The sequence below is a fragment of the Sceloporus undulatus genome, chromosome 1 (assembly GCF_019175285.1).
Source record: "Sceloporus undulatus isolate JIND9_A2432 ecotype Alabama chromosome 1, SceUnd_v1.1, whole genome shotgun sequence".
In the NCBI taxonomy this organism is placed as follows: domain Eukaryota; kingdom Metazoa; phylum Chordata; class Lepidosauria; order Squamata; family Phrynosomatidae; genus Sceloporus; species Sceloporus undulatus.
The window spans coordinates 170,219,662-170,237,037 of record NC_056522.1 but is presented as its reverse complement, the minus strand read 5'-3'; the positions used below and the strand labels follow the sequence as shown (position 1 = coordinate 170,237,037).

At 43.3% G+C, this 17,376-nt stretch overlaps 1 protein-coding gene across 2 annotated transcripts in view; it reads left to right on the top strand.

Moving 5' to 3' along the window:
* The first annotated feature begins 9,731 nt into the window (after positions 1 to 9,731).
* IRS2 (insulin receptor substrate 2) overlaps positions 9,732 to 17,376 on the top strand; it is a 28,700-nt gene continuing 21,055 nt past the window's right edge. Inside the window, exon 1 of one of the 2 annotated variants that reach the window (XM_042445972.1) lies at positions 9,732 to 13,710. In XM_042445972.1, the coding sequence (XP_042301906.1) occupies positions 10,491 to 13,710 (3,220 nt within the window). In that variant the 5' untranslated portion in view covers positions 9,732 to 10,490. The remainder of the gene's footprint in view (positions 13,711 to 17,376) is intronic. The other variant, XM_042445973.1, reaches the window with a different exon arrangement.

Sequence of the window (17,376 nt, the reverse complement as noted above, 5' to 3'; positions counted from 1 at the left end):
CGTTGTTTTTAATAATTGTCTTTTCTTTTTAATAATGTCCTTGCATGAAACTGATATAAAATCAGTTCAGCTGTATTTCAGCTATGTATTCCAGATATTTTTAAGAACGCATACCACAATTTACTTGCAAATGTTTGTTGGTGAACATGTATTTAAATATGTGAGCAGTATGAGTAATGCTTTAAAATGTTTAGAAGTGGTGAATACAATATCTGAGTGTAAACCCCAACAAGTGATATTATAGGCCAGATGCAAGCACACACACGTGCGCACATAAACACACACACACATACATATATGGCCTGTCCACATAAATTTCAAAAAGTCATTGTTTTGGGGGAAGGGGAGAAATTGTAAACATGGATGGAGACACCTTTGGAGATCTGCTTCTACATTGTTGGTTCTCCCCATTGTTTGTTTGTATGTGTTTCTCTACTGGAAATTATCTCATTTCAACCGTGAATACAGCTCAGATACATAGCCTCCAGCACACAAGTGTTTCAGGATCCGAGTAGTGAACTGTGAAAAGCAAGGATCCTATATAGTGGTGTTACCCTACATGCTTGGGGTCTGGGGAAGACACCCCAAAACAATATTTTATTTAGGAGAATTTATAATTAGCGCAAAGAGAGTCTTAACTGGCTGAGGTAACACAGCCTTAGGGATCTATTCCAGCTGTGCAGGGTCCAAATTCAAACAGAACTCCAGAGGCATTTTCAAATAAGAATTAATTTTATTATGGAGAACTAAATGCACACACACTCATGCAAGTGACTACACACAGAGACAAGGGCTAAGGAAATCAAAGGTGGGAGGTTAGACTAGAGATGAGGTTTCACTAGCAGTGATACTTTACCTAGATGGATCTTGGTTCCAATTGCTGGGGGTTCAGGATAAGGAGAGAGGGATCAATAGCATGTGGGATGCGCGAGCGTAGTAAGTGCTTAGCCAAGCAAATGGACAAAGTTTCTGCCTGCTACTAGACTGAGCCAAAGACCAGTCTAGGGCCAATATTTATCCCCAAAAATCTCACTTGGGGGCAGATGCCAAGGGCTGAAAAGATTTCATGGTTTGAAATCGGTTTTCCAGATGAGGAATAAAGGAGTGAAACTGTATTGAATTGGAGAGCTATAGATGCACATTCCACAGACAAGAGGGGATTAGCATGCAGAATAGCTGGTGTATTGTTTGCCATAAAGCTCCTGACCCCAGTTCCTTTGTTTAGGCCCAAAAATTTGTGAGGGTAACAGTTTGTTCACTGTAAACATATTCTTAAAGCAACCCAAGGGGCAGCTATATACATGGACATCATCTGGTGGGCAGTACAGAAATCAAATATACTACATAATCAAAAGCAGATTATAGAGAATCCCCATTCTCTCTGCAAAACAAAACCAGGGGCACATTGTGGTACAGACCATAAACTGCTAATATCAACAATTAGAGTAAAATTCAAGAACATTAAATCAGTAATTGTGCCAAAATACAATCTGAAGAATTTAAAGATAAAATTAAAACAAAAACTTGCACTGTTATGCCTAACTGAGTGAGAACCAGAGGAACTCTGGACTGAAGCCAGGAACGTTGTCAAAGAGGAATGAAAAAAGATAAGCCTCAATACACAGGACATTTCAAGTAGCTAAGGAGAGATGAGAAACAAAAGAAAACGGTGATAGAAATAGGGTCAGAACCCTGAATGCACCTGTTTAGTAATTTGTGCAGAGGGACAAGGAGAACTACTGTATTCACCAATGCAGATGACAATAAAAATGGAAGTACAAGAGACCTGTTCAATAAGATCCAAGAAATCAAAGGGAAATTTAAACCAAGAGTGGGGATGGTATTCAACCAGCAGAGGAAACACATTACATAACAAATAAAAAGCCATTAGAAATACACTGAAGAACTACAAAAAAGAGATGAAAGAAAGATAGATTCATTCAAGAAAGGACCATTTGAAGATGAACCTATAGTTTTAAAAAGTGAAGTTGCACTCAGCGCACTTTGGTGTAATATGCTGAAAGCTGCCAGGGAGCCATGGGAGCGTGTGGGGTGCAAGGGGTGGCAGCTCCCATTAAGAACAATGGGGCGTGTGCCCATTGCGCGCGTGCACTGCTGCGCCGCCATGCACGAGCCCCATTATTTTCAATGGGACATGAGCATATGTGTTTTTTTTACATGGGGGTGGTCCAGAACACAGGGGGGGGGGCGTTAGGAACACATGCATACCAGTAGAGCTGGTTCAAGTGACAGAGAAAGAATCTACAGTGCGCCCTTTTTTTAAACGGGGGATCCATCCCGGACTCCCCCGCGTAAAAAAACGTGTATGCTCGAGCCCCATTGAAAATAATGGGGCTCGTGCATGGTGCGGTGCGTAGCAGCTGAAAGCCACATATGGTTCGTCCGCGTATGACACAGGTGCACTGTACTCTAGTTCTAACTAAAATTTGTCAACAAATATGGAAAACAAAACAATGGCTCACAGAATGGAAAAGTTTGATATACAATCCAATCCAGTCCCCAAGAAAGAGGACACCAGGGATTGCAGTAACCTCGGGACCATTGCGTTAATCTCCCATGCAATCAAAGTGATGCTCAAAATTCTACAACAAAGATTTTTATGAGAATAAGATATGGAATGAAAATGAGAAATTTGGAACGAGAAATGCCAAATGTTAAAGCTGGGTTCAGGAAAGGGAGAGGCACTAGTAATAATATTACAAATATGTGTTGGATAAGGTTGCTCACCAAAGAATTTCAGAAGAAAATTAGTCTGTGATTTATTGATTATAGCAAAGTCTTTGGTTGTGGTGGCTATGTCCCAAGCTGAAGAAATCTTGGAATTCGGTAAGAAAAACAATTCAAAATATCTATAACATTGAAATAAGATTGGAGCCGGAACTGTTTCTCCTGAACATGGTCGATAATCAAGAAATCAGGAAGTATCTTAAGCAAGTGTTGTACTTGCTAACTACTGCTAGAATGACAGTTGTGCAATACTGGCGCTCGGAAGAAATACCAACAATTGATATGTGGCTACAGAAATCCTTTACAATAATAGAAATGGATCGAATTATGATGGACTTAAAGGAGGACATTAAAGAAGAGAAACAAACATGGGAGTCGTTCTTGGGAGTACTGTAAAAAAAGATGGCGCCTCTCTTAAGATCAAATAACTTCCTCTATACTTAACGGCTAGTAAGGTTTTGGGGAGTCTATTCTCTCGCCTATTTTGTGTATTGTAAAGTGACGTAGTGTGCATATATCATGGTCTTTATCTATGAATATAATGCATCTAGATGCGAGGTGTCAGTAACAATGTAAATATTGCCAAAAAATAGTTCACAAATATGTAGTGCTATCAGCGAATTATCAGTCATAACCGACATTTAAAAGGGGGGGGGGGGGGTGGAATTGTTGTAAAGAATGAAAACAAAACAATGTAAGAGATAAATATTGGGATTTTATTTGGTTGTATAATTTCAATAAAGACTATTTTTTTAAAAAAAAACCTATGGATTGCTCTTACATTGTGCCACAACATTTGTCCTGATGCATAAGGACAAAAGGCCTCTATCAAGACAGAATACAGAGAAATAATGTTTTCCAATTGGGAAAGGGGTTAGGCAAAGCTGCATTTTATTGCTCTGTCTGTTTCAATTGTACACTAAGTATAGAGGTAATTCAGTATTCTTTTTGGAGGAAGGGCAGAGGGGTGAAAATTGGAGGAAGGAACAACCAAAACTTAAGATATGCAGTTGGCACCATAATACCAACAGAACATAGCAAAGATAGGTTTTTTGGGGTTTTTTGGGCTATGTGGCCATGTTCTAGAAGAGTTTATACCTGACGCTTCGCTGGCATCTGTATTGTGTATTCTCTGAAGATGCCAGCCACAGATGTGGGCGAAACGTCAGAAACAAACTCTTCTAGAACATGACCACATAGCCCGAAAAACCCACAAAAAACTATGGATGCCGGACATGAAAGCCTTTGACTTCACAAATAGCAAAGACTTGGAATGATGACTGAAGAAAGTCAAAGAAGAAAGTGCAAAGGCAGATTTACAGTTGGAACAGTTCAAGATTTTCCATACCTTGGTTCTCAGTCTTTAATAATAATGGAGACTGCAGTCAAGAAATCGGAAGAAAACTAGGACTTGGAAGGGTGGCTAAGAAGGAAATAGACAATAGCATGGCATAGTGGTTTGAGCATTGGACTATGACTCTGGAGACCAGAATTTGAATCCCTGCTCGGCCATGTAAAACCACTGGGTGACCTTGGGCAAGTCACATTCTCCCAGCTTTAGTGGATGACAATGGCAACCCCCCTCTGAAAAAACTTGCCAAGAAAATTCCATAATAGGTTCACCTCAGGGTTGCCATAAGTCGGAAATGACGTAAAGGCACACATAACAACTATTTCTAGCCTAGCAGCTTCCATCAACCATGTCATTAACATGGTTATTGAGGAGCTATGTTTCAAGTTTTAGTTTTAAGTCTATAAAAATTGTTAACAAGATCACTCATTTCACCTTAACAGTTTATCTTGTCATTTGAGAGATGAACTGAATAACCTGCTCCCCAAACATAGGAGAAAAGAATTATAAATGAAGATTTTCCCCCCTCAACATCAACATCATATTGGAAGAGAGAATTACTAAAAGTAAACCAAAGCAGTGTGCAGTGCCACCTATGTATCATTTTCAGTAATGCTTCTTAACACTGAAGAGGGTTTTTGACATACTGTACTGTATTAGTAGTCAAGTATTGACAATGTCTTTCATTCTGCATAACCATTGCACTTAACTGTCATGGCTGCATCCTAAGGAAACAGGAGTTTGGTGAGGCACAAGAGTTCTCTGCCTGAAACATTCTCTAAATTGCTAATCCCAGGATTTCATTGGATGGTGCCATGGCAGTTAAAATGGAATCATTGCACTATAGCTGTGTAGTGTGAAAGAGATTTTAATTTTTTTAAGCCCAGGATCTGCCTCCCACGTTCCTTTCAGTCCTACAGTGAGTCAGTATATAGCAGGGGTAGGCAACCCTTTTGAGCCGGGGGCCGGGTTGCTGTCCCTCAGACAACTGGGGGGGGGCGAAGCCAAAAAATAAATTAATAAATCATTTTTTAAAAATTAAATAAATAAATAAACCGGGACAAATGTATGACAAAATGTTCAAATGGAGGGCACTTTTTAAATAAAAAATGGAGGACATGCGAAAAAAATTGCTGATTTTTTAAAAAATGTTAAGATAAATGCATGTTTCTGAGGCTTCTATAGACAATTGCCCCACCATGCCCCTCGTGTGAGATGCCAAAGGCCCTGGTGGCAATCGGCGGCAGGACCGGGCTGGGGCCGGTCCCAAGGCCTTGCTGGGCCGCATTCGGCCCGCGGGCCGCAGGTTGCCTACCCCTGGTATATAGTATCAAAAAACCAGACATATATCAGGGAGAACACGATGGATGTTTGCTCTTTTTGCAATGAAGTGTCTAAGATTGTTAAAATCTGCCCTGCAGCTGGTCCTGCAAAGAGTTCAGTGCATAAACATTTCTGCTGTGAGAGCAATATGTAATTTTACTCCAGTCTTCATCCAAGGATTTTGGCTCCATTCACATACTGCTCAGTTCTTTGCTGTCACAATTTCTATGGAATTCTCAGAATTGTTTTATTTCTTGTGCAAGCTTGTTCCCAACTTGATTCTTGGGCTTATTTCCTTTGTTGGATAAAAATGCCATGTAGGCCATCTTTTTTCTCCCCAAAGGAGTACAGGAACACAGGGATGGCACTTTTTAAAAGATGGACAGTGTTTTCAGTTCAGGGATGCATTTGTTAAGGAAGCAGATTAACATAAAATTTGGTATTAGAAGCAGAAATAACATGGAAAGTTTCCTACACTACAAAAAGTTTCAGCAATCAGCCGCTCTGATTGTCTTGCTACAGAAGAGCTGGATATAAATAAAGGTTTTATTATTTATTTTTTTATTTAATTTTTGTTCAAACTTAACTATATGCATATGTGAAACGAAACAGCCAGGTCAGGTAACAAAAATATTCTCAACCTTCTAGAGACCACTTGAAGGTTTCTTCCAAAACGCTTCCAGGAATGGCTTTTTTTCCCCATTAGCATACCATGGCATAGTGGTTTGAGTTTGAGACTATGACTCTGGAGACCATGAAACATGCAGGGGTAAGCTATGCTGGCCATTTAGTAAATTCAAACAAAAATCCACCAGTGATACCTTTATTGGCCAACCGAAATGTACAATATACTTGTTGCAAGATTATGAAGCTCCACTGGCTTCTTCATCAGGCAAGATGCTACATACCAAACAGGTAGTCGCTTGTTGACTAGAATCAGAGAATTTCATAGGGTTTTCTTAGGCAAGGAATGCTCACAGGTGATTTTGACAGTTCATTCCTCGGAAATATAAGCCTTCAGCACCTGGTATTCACTGGCAGTCTCCCATCCAAGTACTAAGCAAGGCAGACTCTGACTGACTTCCAAGATCAGAGGAGATCTGATGCCTTTAGGGTATTTAAAATGTCTTCCTCTGTAACCTTGCCTGGATTTATCTGTGTGTTAGCCATCTATCTCATGTTCAGACGATTACACTTTAGAGCAGGCAGAACATCTAATTTTTGAAAACCAATACATTTTTTTTTACCTCTTGTACTGATCTCTGGCAAGTGTTGGCTTCTGTTACTCAGTGCAACAAGACAATAATTTACAGTTGTTCCTCTGTATCCACAGATTCTTTATCCACGGATTCAAGCATCCACATCTTGAAAATATCCAAAAATATATAAATTCCAAAAAAAGTCCAAATGCATCTGAGGAAGTAGACTGAAGCCTAGGAGAGATCAGGTTTCCAATTTCTTTCAGTTATTCTCAAAGGTGCTACAAGATCTCTATGTATAAATTCCAAAAAGCAAACCTTGATTTTTTTTTTAAATCAGGGACATCATTTCACAATGCCATTGTATATGATGGGATTTGTGCATCCACAGATTTTGTTATCCATGGGGGATCCTGGAACCAAACCCCAGCAGATACCAAAGACCCACAGTACCTTGTGTGGCAGGAAATTTTGGAAAGTAGGAATATTCTGTTGCCTTTGTATGAAAATCAGAATGCATACTTGCAATGGGGCACATTTTCTGTTGAGGCTGTGCACATTTATTTATATGAAGTTTAATAAAGCCTGATTCTTTCTCAAAGGAAAGGAAAGGAAAGGAAAGGAAGAGGGAGGATTCAATTGACACTGGATTCTGGTGTTAACAATGAACACCTGTCAATAAACTTAAAATTAAAATGTTTAAATTCAAACGATAGCAATAATAGCCAGTCTTCTTAAAAAATATATGAATAATCCTTTTTTTAAAACTGGATTGTTTTTTTTGTTTTTTTTTTAAAGAGGTCATTTGGTTTAAACCTGCCAGTCCTGGCTTGGGTATTTTAATAATAATAATAAATTTAATTTGCGTATCCATACACGTGCCTCAACAGATAGCATTCCTATTTCTAGACGGAGAATGGGATTCAAAACAGATACTGTCCTTGTGGCTCAGAGGAAATCGAAAATATTAATCATGTTCTCTTTGACTGTTCTTTGTACACAGAAATACGTGCTTTATATATAACACCAATTGTGTTGCAGTTTCCAGGCAGACAAGAGAAATTTTATACAAATTTTCTACTTGCAGATCAGAAGGAAGGTATAACGCAAGCAGTTGCACAATTCTTTGCAGCTGCCATTGCAAATCGTAAAAAGTTTGTTAAACAGATGTAATATGTTATAATATAACCTCAAAATCTGTATAGATGGCTTGATTTAACGGTAAAATTTGTAAATCAGGAGATATGGCCGTATTTTACCATGCCATCAAAGTAACCTAGTTGGGGACTAAAGTCTAATGAAGTTACCCCATCCAGTTGCATCTGATTAATGACACTTTGTAGTTTAACTCTTGCTTGGACAGGGGATATGACTGTGGTTTTGAACTAATATGTCTTGAATGTGGTGCTCTACTACACAATATGATAGAGTTGTTTGTGAGGTGATGGCAGTCTATTCATTGTTGTGTGTTTACCTGATTGTGCAGTCCTATCCTTACTTTTTATCCTTACTTTTTATAAACTATCATTTGTTTATATTCTCCAATCTGCCTGTATATGAACCTATGGTATAAAACTAAGTTATGTTTTGTAATTGTGCTGGCCAAATGGCTGTAATAAAGTTATAATAATAATAACAACAACAACAATATTTTTTATTTTTATCCCGCCTCTCCCATACTGGTGCGGTTAGACTAATCAATCAATCAATCAATCTTTAACGTGGTTAGACTAATACGGAGTTAAATGGAGTTCCTAAAGGCAAACAGTATAACTGGTTGTTTTTGGTGGATTTTTCAAACTATATAACTGGTTATTTGAGGAGAGTTCAATACAGTAGACCCTTTTTCTGAAACAATAAAGGAGGTTAGGGTTTTTTTCAGCATGCCACCTGAAGAAAGTTTTTAAAATAAAATAAAATATTAAGGACAAATGCTAACAAAATATATTTTATAAATATAATAAATATGTATATAATACACACACACACATATATATATTATATAGTTGGCCCTCCTTATCCCTGGATTATTTATCCACAGATTCAAGCATCCGCTGCTTGAAAATATTCAGAAAAAGCATAAATTTCAAATATCAAATCTTGATTTTCAATTTTATATAAGGGACACCATTTTACTATGCCATTGGATTGAATGGGACTTGAGCATCCATGGGTTTTGGTATCCACAGCGGGTCCTGGAACCAAACCCCAGTGGATAACAAGGGCCCACTGTATGTGTGTATATGTGTGTGAGTGTGTGTGTATATAATATTATATATATAATATATATTCTCATATATATATATATATATATATATATATAGTGTGTGTGTGTGTGTGTATAAACATGGAAGGTATAGATGCAGATAGCAGGAGCCAGATAGGAAAATAAATAAATAAATTCAAAGAGAATCTCTTCCGAAGGCCATTTTTATTTCTTCTTCCTTCCACCATGGCTTCCCCTTTTTCCTCACAGCGTTCCTTCGGCCCATTGAGGCCTCCTTTCCAGAACTTAAAACTGTATTTATTTTCGTCCTTGAGGAGATAGGAGCTGGTTGTTGTTATCGTTGCTGATTTCGCCTGCCGTGAGGCTTACAGGTTGAAGGGAAGGCGACGCCAACGGACACAACCGCCTCCCTCCCGCTCCCACTCCTCAAGGGATGCGCCTCAGAGCGGGCAAAATCATCATCGTCGCTACCATCACTAACAACCGGCTGTTGCCTTGTGGCGGCTCTTCCTTCTCCCAAGGACGCCATGGCGTGATGTGGGGTGTGTATGTGTATATGTTGTGTACGTGTGTACGTTTTATTTATTATTTCTACCCCGCTCAATAAAGTAATAATACATTTTGTGTTTTAAGCACACGACAGAGAGGCTTTGTCACAACAACCGCGTCCCCTCAGAGCAGGGGTTTCAACGGTAAACGGGAGAGGAGGAGATATACGATTGCTAACCTGGACGGCATCTGAGAGAACTGGCGCAGGGACAGACAAGTAACAGGTTGGAGATGGAATAGGCGGGACCAAGTGGGCGTGCCTAGGGAGAGCCAATCACAGCCGGGGAGGAGGGGCTCTCTTCCGGGCTATTGGTGAAGCCGAGTGTCTTTCATAGACGGTGGCAGCCGAGGCGAGAGGATGAAAGGCGAGGGAGGGGAGACAGGTAGCCTGAAGGGGAAGGAACGAAGTGGGCGTGGCTAGGTAGAGACGCCATAAGCGGCGAGCCAACCATAGCCGGCGTATGTGTCGGAAGGAGGGGCTCTCTTCCGGACTATTGGTGGAGCCGATTGTCTTTTAAGGAGGCGAGAGGATGAAAGGCGAGGAAAGGGAGACAGGTAGCCTAAGGGATGGTGAAGGAATAGACGGGACCAAGTGGGCGTGGCTAGAGAGGGAAACGCCAGGTGGGCCAATGACAGCCGGCGCCCTTGACGGGAGGAGGGGCTCTCTTCCGGTGTATTGGCGGAGCTGGATGTCTTTTACAGAGGCGAGAGGTTGAAAAGCGAGGGAGGGGAGACAGATAGCCTGAAGGGGGGGTGGAATAGAAGGGACCAAGTGGGCGTGGCTAGGGAGAGGAGCCATAAGCGGCGAGCCAATCACAGCCGGCACCCTTGACGGGAGAAGGGGCTCTCTGCCAATCTATTGGTGGAGCCGGGTGTCTTTTACGAAAGCGAAGGAGGGGAGCGAGCGAGTATTTGTGAGTGCGTCCGTTGAGAGGAGAGGGGAGCGCGCGCGGCTGGTCGGCCGTTGGGTCACGTGTTGTTTTGCTCTCGGCGGCGGAGCCTGAGGAGGAGGAGGAGGCGACGTCCGTGGTCCTGAAAGGAAGCTGGGGAACAGGTGCCGCCCTGGAGCAGGCTGTGGCGGTGCGGAGGAAGGATGGCCAGGCCCTCGGGGACGACGACAACGACGGAGACGCCGCCTCACAACAACAACCACCAAAATAACAATAACAACCCTGCTCCTGCTTCTCCTGCGCCGCCAACTGAAGAGGCAGTGCCGCCTCCTCCTCCTGGGGTCCAGAAGAGTGGCTACTTGAGGCGGCACAACAAGCATGGCCACCGGCGCTTCTTCGTCCTGCGGGCGCCTCCCGAGCCCTCCTCATCTGCCCGCCTTGAATACTACGAGAGCGAGAAGAAGTGGAGGGGAAAGGCGGCCTCCTCCTCGCCGTCGTCGAAGCGTTGCCTGTTGCTGGGATCATGCCTGGCGGTACACAAGCGTGCTGACGCCCGGCACAAGCACCTGATCGCCCTCTACACCCGCGAGGAGTACTGGGCCTTGGCGGCGGAGAGTGAGCAGGAGCAGGAGGCCTGGTACCAGGCCATCGCACAGATCCTTCGCAGCCGCGGAGCTCCAGCCTCCCTCTCCCCAGCAGAGGACCGCAGCGAGGAAGAGGAGGACGAGCCAGGCTCCTACAGCGAGGTGTGGCAGGTGTCAGTGCGGGCAAAGGGCCTGGGCCAGAGCCGGCAGCTCTCGGGGCTTCACCGCCTGTGCCTGGCCACGCAGACAGTGGCCCTGGTGCGGCCCAACTGCCGGCGCCCCAGCGCCTCCCTCCAACTCATGAACATTCGGCGCTGCGGTCACTCGGACAGCTTCTTTTTCATGGAGCTGGGCCGCTCAGCCTTCACGGGGCCTGGGGAGCTCTGGATGCAGGCCGACGATGCTGTGGTGGCCCAGAACATCCACGAGACCATCCTGGAGGCCATGAAGGCCCTGCGAGGGGAGCCTCACGAGTTCCGGCCCAGGAGCAAGAGCCAGTCCTCCGCTTCCTCTTCCTCCTCGGGGGGCGCCCTCCCTGCCACTGTCACCGGAGCCGGGCTCGCCTTCATGTGCAGCCGGCCCATCTCCGTCCCGGGGCCTCGGCGCCACCACCACAACCACCACCATCTGCCCCCTAGCCAGACGGGCCTCCTCCGCCGGTCAAGGACTGACATCTTGGCCGCCACCACTGCCAGGACCACCATCACCACCAGCAATGGCAACCGAGGGCGTACGACAAGCGAGGGGGATGGCTGTAAAGTTGGCTTGCTCTCTGGAAGCCCCTTGAGCCTCGAGGCTGCGCAAGCCCCCCTCAGCCACTCACACTCTCTGACTATGGCCTGTTGCCCCCTGCCTGGCCCATCAGCCACACAATCCAGTCGCTCTCTGGCCTTGGGGCACTCACCCTCCTTAGTGTCCAGGCTGGGCCAGCAGACTTCCAGTTGCAGCGCCTCGGCCTCCGGCTCCCCTGGCGATCCTGCTGGTTTCGTGGCCTTGGATGACCTGGGCTCCTCTTTGACCATGAACAGTAGCAACCTCAGCAACACCCCAGAGACGCCTCCTGGCCAGGAGCTGGACAACTACATGGCCATGGAACGGGGACATTTCCATTACCACCCTTGCCTTTGTGAGGGCGCCGGAAGAGACAGGGCTCTCAGGAAGCGTACCTACTCATTGACGACACCGGCACACCATTGTTTGGTGCCGCTTTCCTCAGCCTCTCTGGATGAGTACACGCTCATGCGGGCCACATTAACCACCAAAGCGTCCTCCTCCCCTTCCCCAAGGATGACCTCTGCTCCTTATCATGAGGATTACTGTGATGTGGACATTGGATCTGGGGGCACCAGCAGCAGTAGCAGCTTACACCTTGGCTGCAGCGGGGGTAAGGAGGAAGGCTACATGCTCATGGCCCCCCAGGCAGTATCAATTTTGCCAGTGCAGGATGGTTGTGATAGTTACCTGTCTCTGAGTCCTGCTAGAGTGTCACCACCTGGACAAGTTTTGTACCCTCTCCCTTACAGGATCAGCAGTGAGAGCTCCTCAGATGACAGCGGCTACATGCACATGTGGGGCACAGGCACTGGTCTGTCTGGGGAGAGCCCAGATGGGAGGCCAGCCAGCGGTGACTATATCAACATGTCCCCCTTGTTTCCTCCTTTGTGTAGACCTTCTCCTTCTGCCTCATGTGATGGTTTCAACAAACAGGGCTCTGGAAGGCAGTCCAGCTGCGTCTGTAGCCCTTCCCAAGCCTACTGGAGCCAGCCAAATGCTCTGGGTGAAAGAAAGAACAGTGACCAATATATGTTTATGAGTTCCCCAGAAGGGAGACTGAACCACATTCCCAAAGCAGAAGTCAGCCACACCGCAATGCCTTTACCCCTGCACCACAGCCGAACAGAGTATTTCCTCAACCAGCAGGAAGGCAGTGACCAACTCAGTCATCATTCCCTGGGGTTGTTGTTGCCCAGCATGGATGAGCCCCCCACTTTAAATGAACCCCAGAGTCCCAGTGGGGAATATGTCAACATTAGCTACTCTCAGGGACCACTCTGTTACAGCTCCACCTTCTTGCTTGGCTCCAACTCCAGTGGTCGCAGCAGCTCCCTTAACTCCAGCTATACAAACACTAAATCGGATGGGTCACGGTCAGGTGCCATTTCAGTGGAGTCCTTGGAGGGAGTGCTTTTGCCAGACGCCTGCCCTAGCCCAGGGCACTCTGACAAGCCTTATGTAAAGGTAGGAGGGACACAGGGGGCTTGCCTTTCCAGCCCACTTTCAGAGGCTGGTGACTATACAGAGATGCTTTTCACAACAGCCACTGCTCCACCCCAGCCCATCTCACATAAGCCGGAACCGGTTCGTGTAAGCAGCCCAATTGCTGGACTGAAGCGGCTTACGCTTTCTGGGTTGGAGACCTTTATCTTTACCAGTCCTCCTCCTGATCCCAATCATGGAGCCAAAGTAATCCGTGCTGACCCTCAGGGACGCCGCAGACACAGTTCAGAGACGTTCTCCTCCACTACCACTGTGACCCCTGTTTCTCCTTCTTTTGCACACAATCCCAAGCGACACAACTCTGCCTCTGTGGAAAATGTGTCCCTCAGGAAAAATGAAGGCTTAGTGGAGGAACAAAACAGCAGCCCCATGTGCCGGGAGACCTCTGCTGGCTTCCAGCAAGGCCTCAACCATATTGCTCTTGGTGCATTAGAGGGAGACCATCTGGCAAATGCTTATAAAGGCAAGCACAAAGGCACACATCCTCTCAATGGGAGTATTGATGGTACTTATACCACTACAGATTTCCAGACCTGCAGTCTTAATGAAGCTTCAGTAAAAGGTATATTTCTTTAGCTTTCTTTTCTTCTCCATGCCACTCATAATTAATGGGTTTTTGAAGTAGTGACCAAGTAGTAAGAAAGAAAAGACAACATTGAGGGCCTCTACTCATTAAAAACCTTTTATAGAACTTGCTGGCAGATGCTAGCTTAACATTAACCAAAATGTAAATGCTAGTTTAACATTAACTAAATGTATATGCGTGAACCTCAGAGTTTCCTGAATTAGTGCAGACTATGTAATTTTCATATAGTACAATAACATCCCAAATCAACAAAACAATGATAGCTTTTTTGGTTCAACCAAAGTACACAAAATATATGTTGCAATTTTTCGAGGCTCCACTGGTTTCTTCATCGGGCAAAAAGGTGTTTAAAATCATACAGGAGGGAGGGGAATGATGTTGTTAGTCACAAGCCTGCATTTTGTTAAGATGTGGCTGTTCTCACTTCAGGTAATTTAAAGCCTTTCCTCCTTCTGGCTTTGTGGGTACACCAAGAAATGGAAAAAAAAATTCCATTAGCAAGACAAAGGAGATTATCAGGCCAGGGATGGGACAAGGTTGGGAGCGAAGTGGAGCACACTTCCATCTTTCTCCCATCCTTGTCCTGATCATACGAAAACATTTCAGAGATGTCAAGCTTATCCTGTCATTGAAGTGAAATTGTATTAATGCAAACTCCCATTAATACAAAATGCCAGGACAATTCCACTTCCGTGATGGGACAATGACAGGAAAAGCGCAACGTCATCTGAAAGCCTTTCGCCTGATCGCAGTCAGTCACACTTTCTGGATGGCACAATGTCCAGATAAGTGTGACATCATGTGAAAGTCCTTCCCACAATGGCGTGGGAAGGATGGGGAAAGGATGGGACATCTCCCATCTGATAATCTCCAAAAAGAGATGCTCCTCTTGAAATCCAAGTTGCATCTGTTCTTAATTTTCATATAGATTTTCAAGTTTGTAATGAAAGTGCTACCAGCGTGGTCTAATTTCATGGTCCTTTAGGCTGCATGTTTCACACACTTACTAGGAGTAAATAAATGCCTAAGAAAGCTTTGCAGGATGAACACTCAGTGTGTTTGTATATTGTTGTTACTGTTGTTGTCGCTGAGTGTCTTTTTCCGTGAGTGTCTCAGTCATGTGTCTGTTCACCTCACATCTGACTTTTTTTCTCTATGCATGATTACTCCAAATGAAGCACTGCTGTTGTAAAACTATTAAATTATTCTGACACAAAATATGCAAGATTTGGCATTTGTGCCTGAGGTTTCAAATAAATACAGTACTTAACACTCACGTAAGGATAAAGAGGGAACATGAAAGAAATGGTCAGTACTCAACTGGCAATCTGAAAACAGCAAAGATAATTTCTTGCAGGTCTAAATACTTGGGAGGAGGGTAGGTGTCCCTTGCATCATGCAGAATGAAGTGGCAGTAGATTAAATTGCTGAACTCACCAGCATCTGCCTTTGGAATTGGAGCATATTATTACTTCAGTCAGCCAGATGTCTTGGAGAACAGTTTTTTCTCCAGTGTTCTACAAAAGGTGACTTTTAAGAACATGATCGGCTTCCAAATAGTGTACATGAGATAAGCAAGCACAATCAAGCACATGATTTTTAACAGTTAATGTTGTAATTGATGTTTATAATGTTATAAATAGTGTGTACCTGGTCAGGGTACCGTACTACAGTATCTCGTCCCATGGATGAGATAAAAATATCTAGCATTATTCTCTAATCTGTAATAATGAAACGACAATGGAAAAATGCAGATCTTTACATTTTCTGTACGATTTCAAACCTCAGCCCCATCAGGGGAAGCCCTAAAGATTCTTTTTTTCCCCCTTTCCTCTCCTCCTGAACCTTCTTTCTCACTGAGTAGCCTGCAAGGTTTCAGTTCCAGTCTGGCAATAGTACCCAAGAAGAGGAAAGTAGATAGAGGTAGGCTGCAGTATTTTGTTTCAACTTTCCCTAGTCCCTGTATAAATGGGAGTCCTGTTCATTTAGGTGACTGAGCAAAGGATGAATTTTAACAAGAAGAACAGGTTAGTGAGAATGATAGTAACATTCAGTAGTACTTGCTGGTATGAAGAAAATAGAGACTGAAGATAATGTTTTTTTTGGGGGGGGGCTGTTTAGTTATTGTTATTCCTTATTTCCACAGTGGCCTATTTTTTCCCCAGTTACTGTACTTCTAAATAATTGTAATTAGTTTGTACTAGTGAAACCTTTATGAGCACATATATTTTCCTCTATATTGCCCCAATGTAAGTGTAAGAAACATTTCCATATGTAAAACTATTTCCTTGTCAGGTTCAAAACATTGTCCCATGATTCAACATGAGTTATTGGCAGGAAAGCAGAGTCCAAAAGATTACAGATAATAGTTAATACATTGAATCTAGAGCCTCATAAAGCTATCAGCTGTTCACATCATTATTGAGTTCCTCACTTTGTCAATTCCAAATGCTTATCAAGCAACCTTTATTGGACAAAGCAGTCATGTTTTTCCAGAGCTATGCCAATTCTAACCTGGCTTCTAAACAAAGTAATACAATTAATACAATGATTTCAAGTAAAACACTATGTTTTTATTTTAAAAACAGGACTGCCAGTCTGAAACAACGCTATACAGTACCTGTGTGGATTTTCGTATAGCCCTTTTCAGACAAAACAAACATTTTAGTATTGGCAGGTCTGATGCAGGGAACAAGATGCAACATAGTGTTTGAATACTTCTGTGCATTCTCTGCAATTTGGTCAGAAAAAAATCTTCCTTATTTTGATTGTACTGATAGTGGCACCACATAGGCAATGGAAAATAATGACATTTTCTTAAGGAAATTGCTTGTGTATGAAATGCCTTTAGACTAAGATACACACAAACACACACACTAAGATCAGCAGGCACTTGTTCTAGTTCCAGCTGGACTGCTTCTATTGCCAAGTGCCCTGGGGAGGGAGAGGCCAGCAAAGCAGACTTGTTCCAGGTCTGTACCCTTCCTGCTTAAACCCACATCTTCACCCCATCCATTTTTGGTCAGTTGTCCCATGGAGCTAGGGTTGCCATAAGTCAGGACCTCCAAACCGGGACAAATGTAGGGCAACATTTTCAAATGTAGGACACTTTTAAAATGGAGGGCATGCAAAAAAAATGGAGAACTTTTTAAAATGTTAATATGCATGCACGTTTTTAGGCATGATCAAAATGGAGGACATTTTGGCATTATTCCTAGACAGATGGCAGAAATGGACTTGCCCTCAGGTTCAACTGTACTTCTCAGAAGTGTGTACTTGGGCAAGGGACTGTGGCTTTTCTTCACTGCGCATGAGTTTGTAAAAATCACAGCAAGTTACATTGGCCGTGCCTCAGAGACTTGTTGATATCAATATCACCACCACCATCATCATCACTATAATTGTCCAAGAAAGGCAGATTTGTTAGCATTCAAAGCGCCATAAATAAACAGAAAATGCACTTGCATATATTTAATAATAAAAAATAATGGGGAAAAAATAAAAAAACAAGGCAGGGGTGTATATATTTAATAATAAAAATTAATGTAATAAAATAAAAAACAAGCAATAATAAAAATCAATGAAATAAAATAAAAAGCAATAATAAAAATCAATGAAATAAAATAAAAAGCAATAATAAAA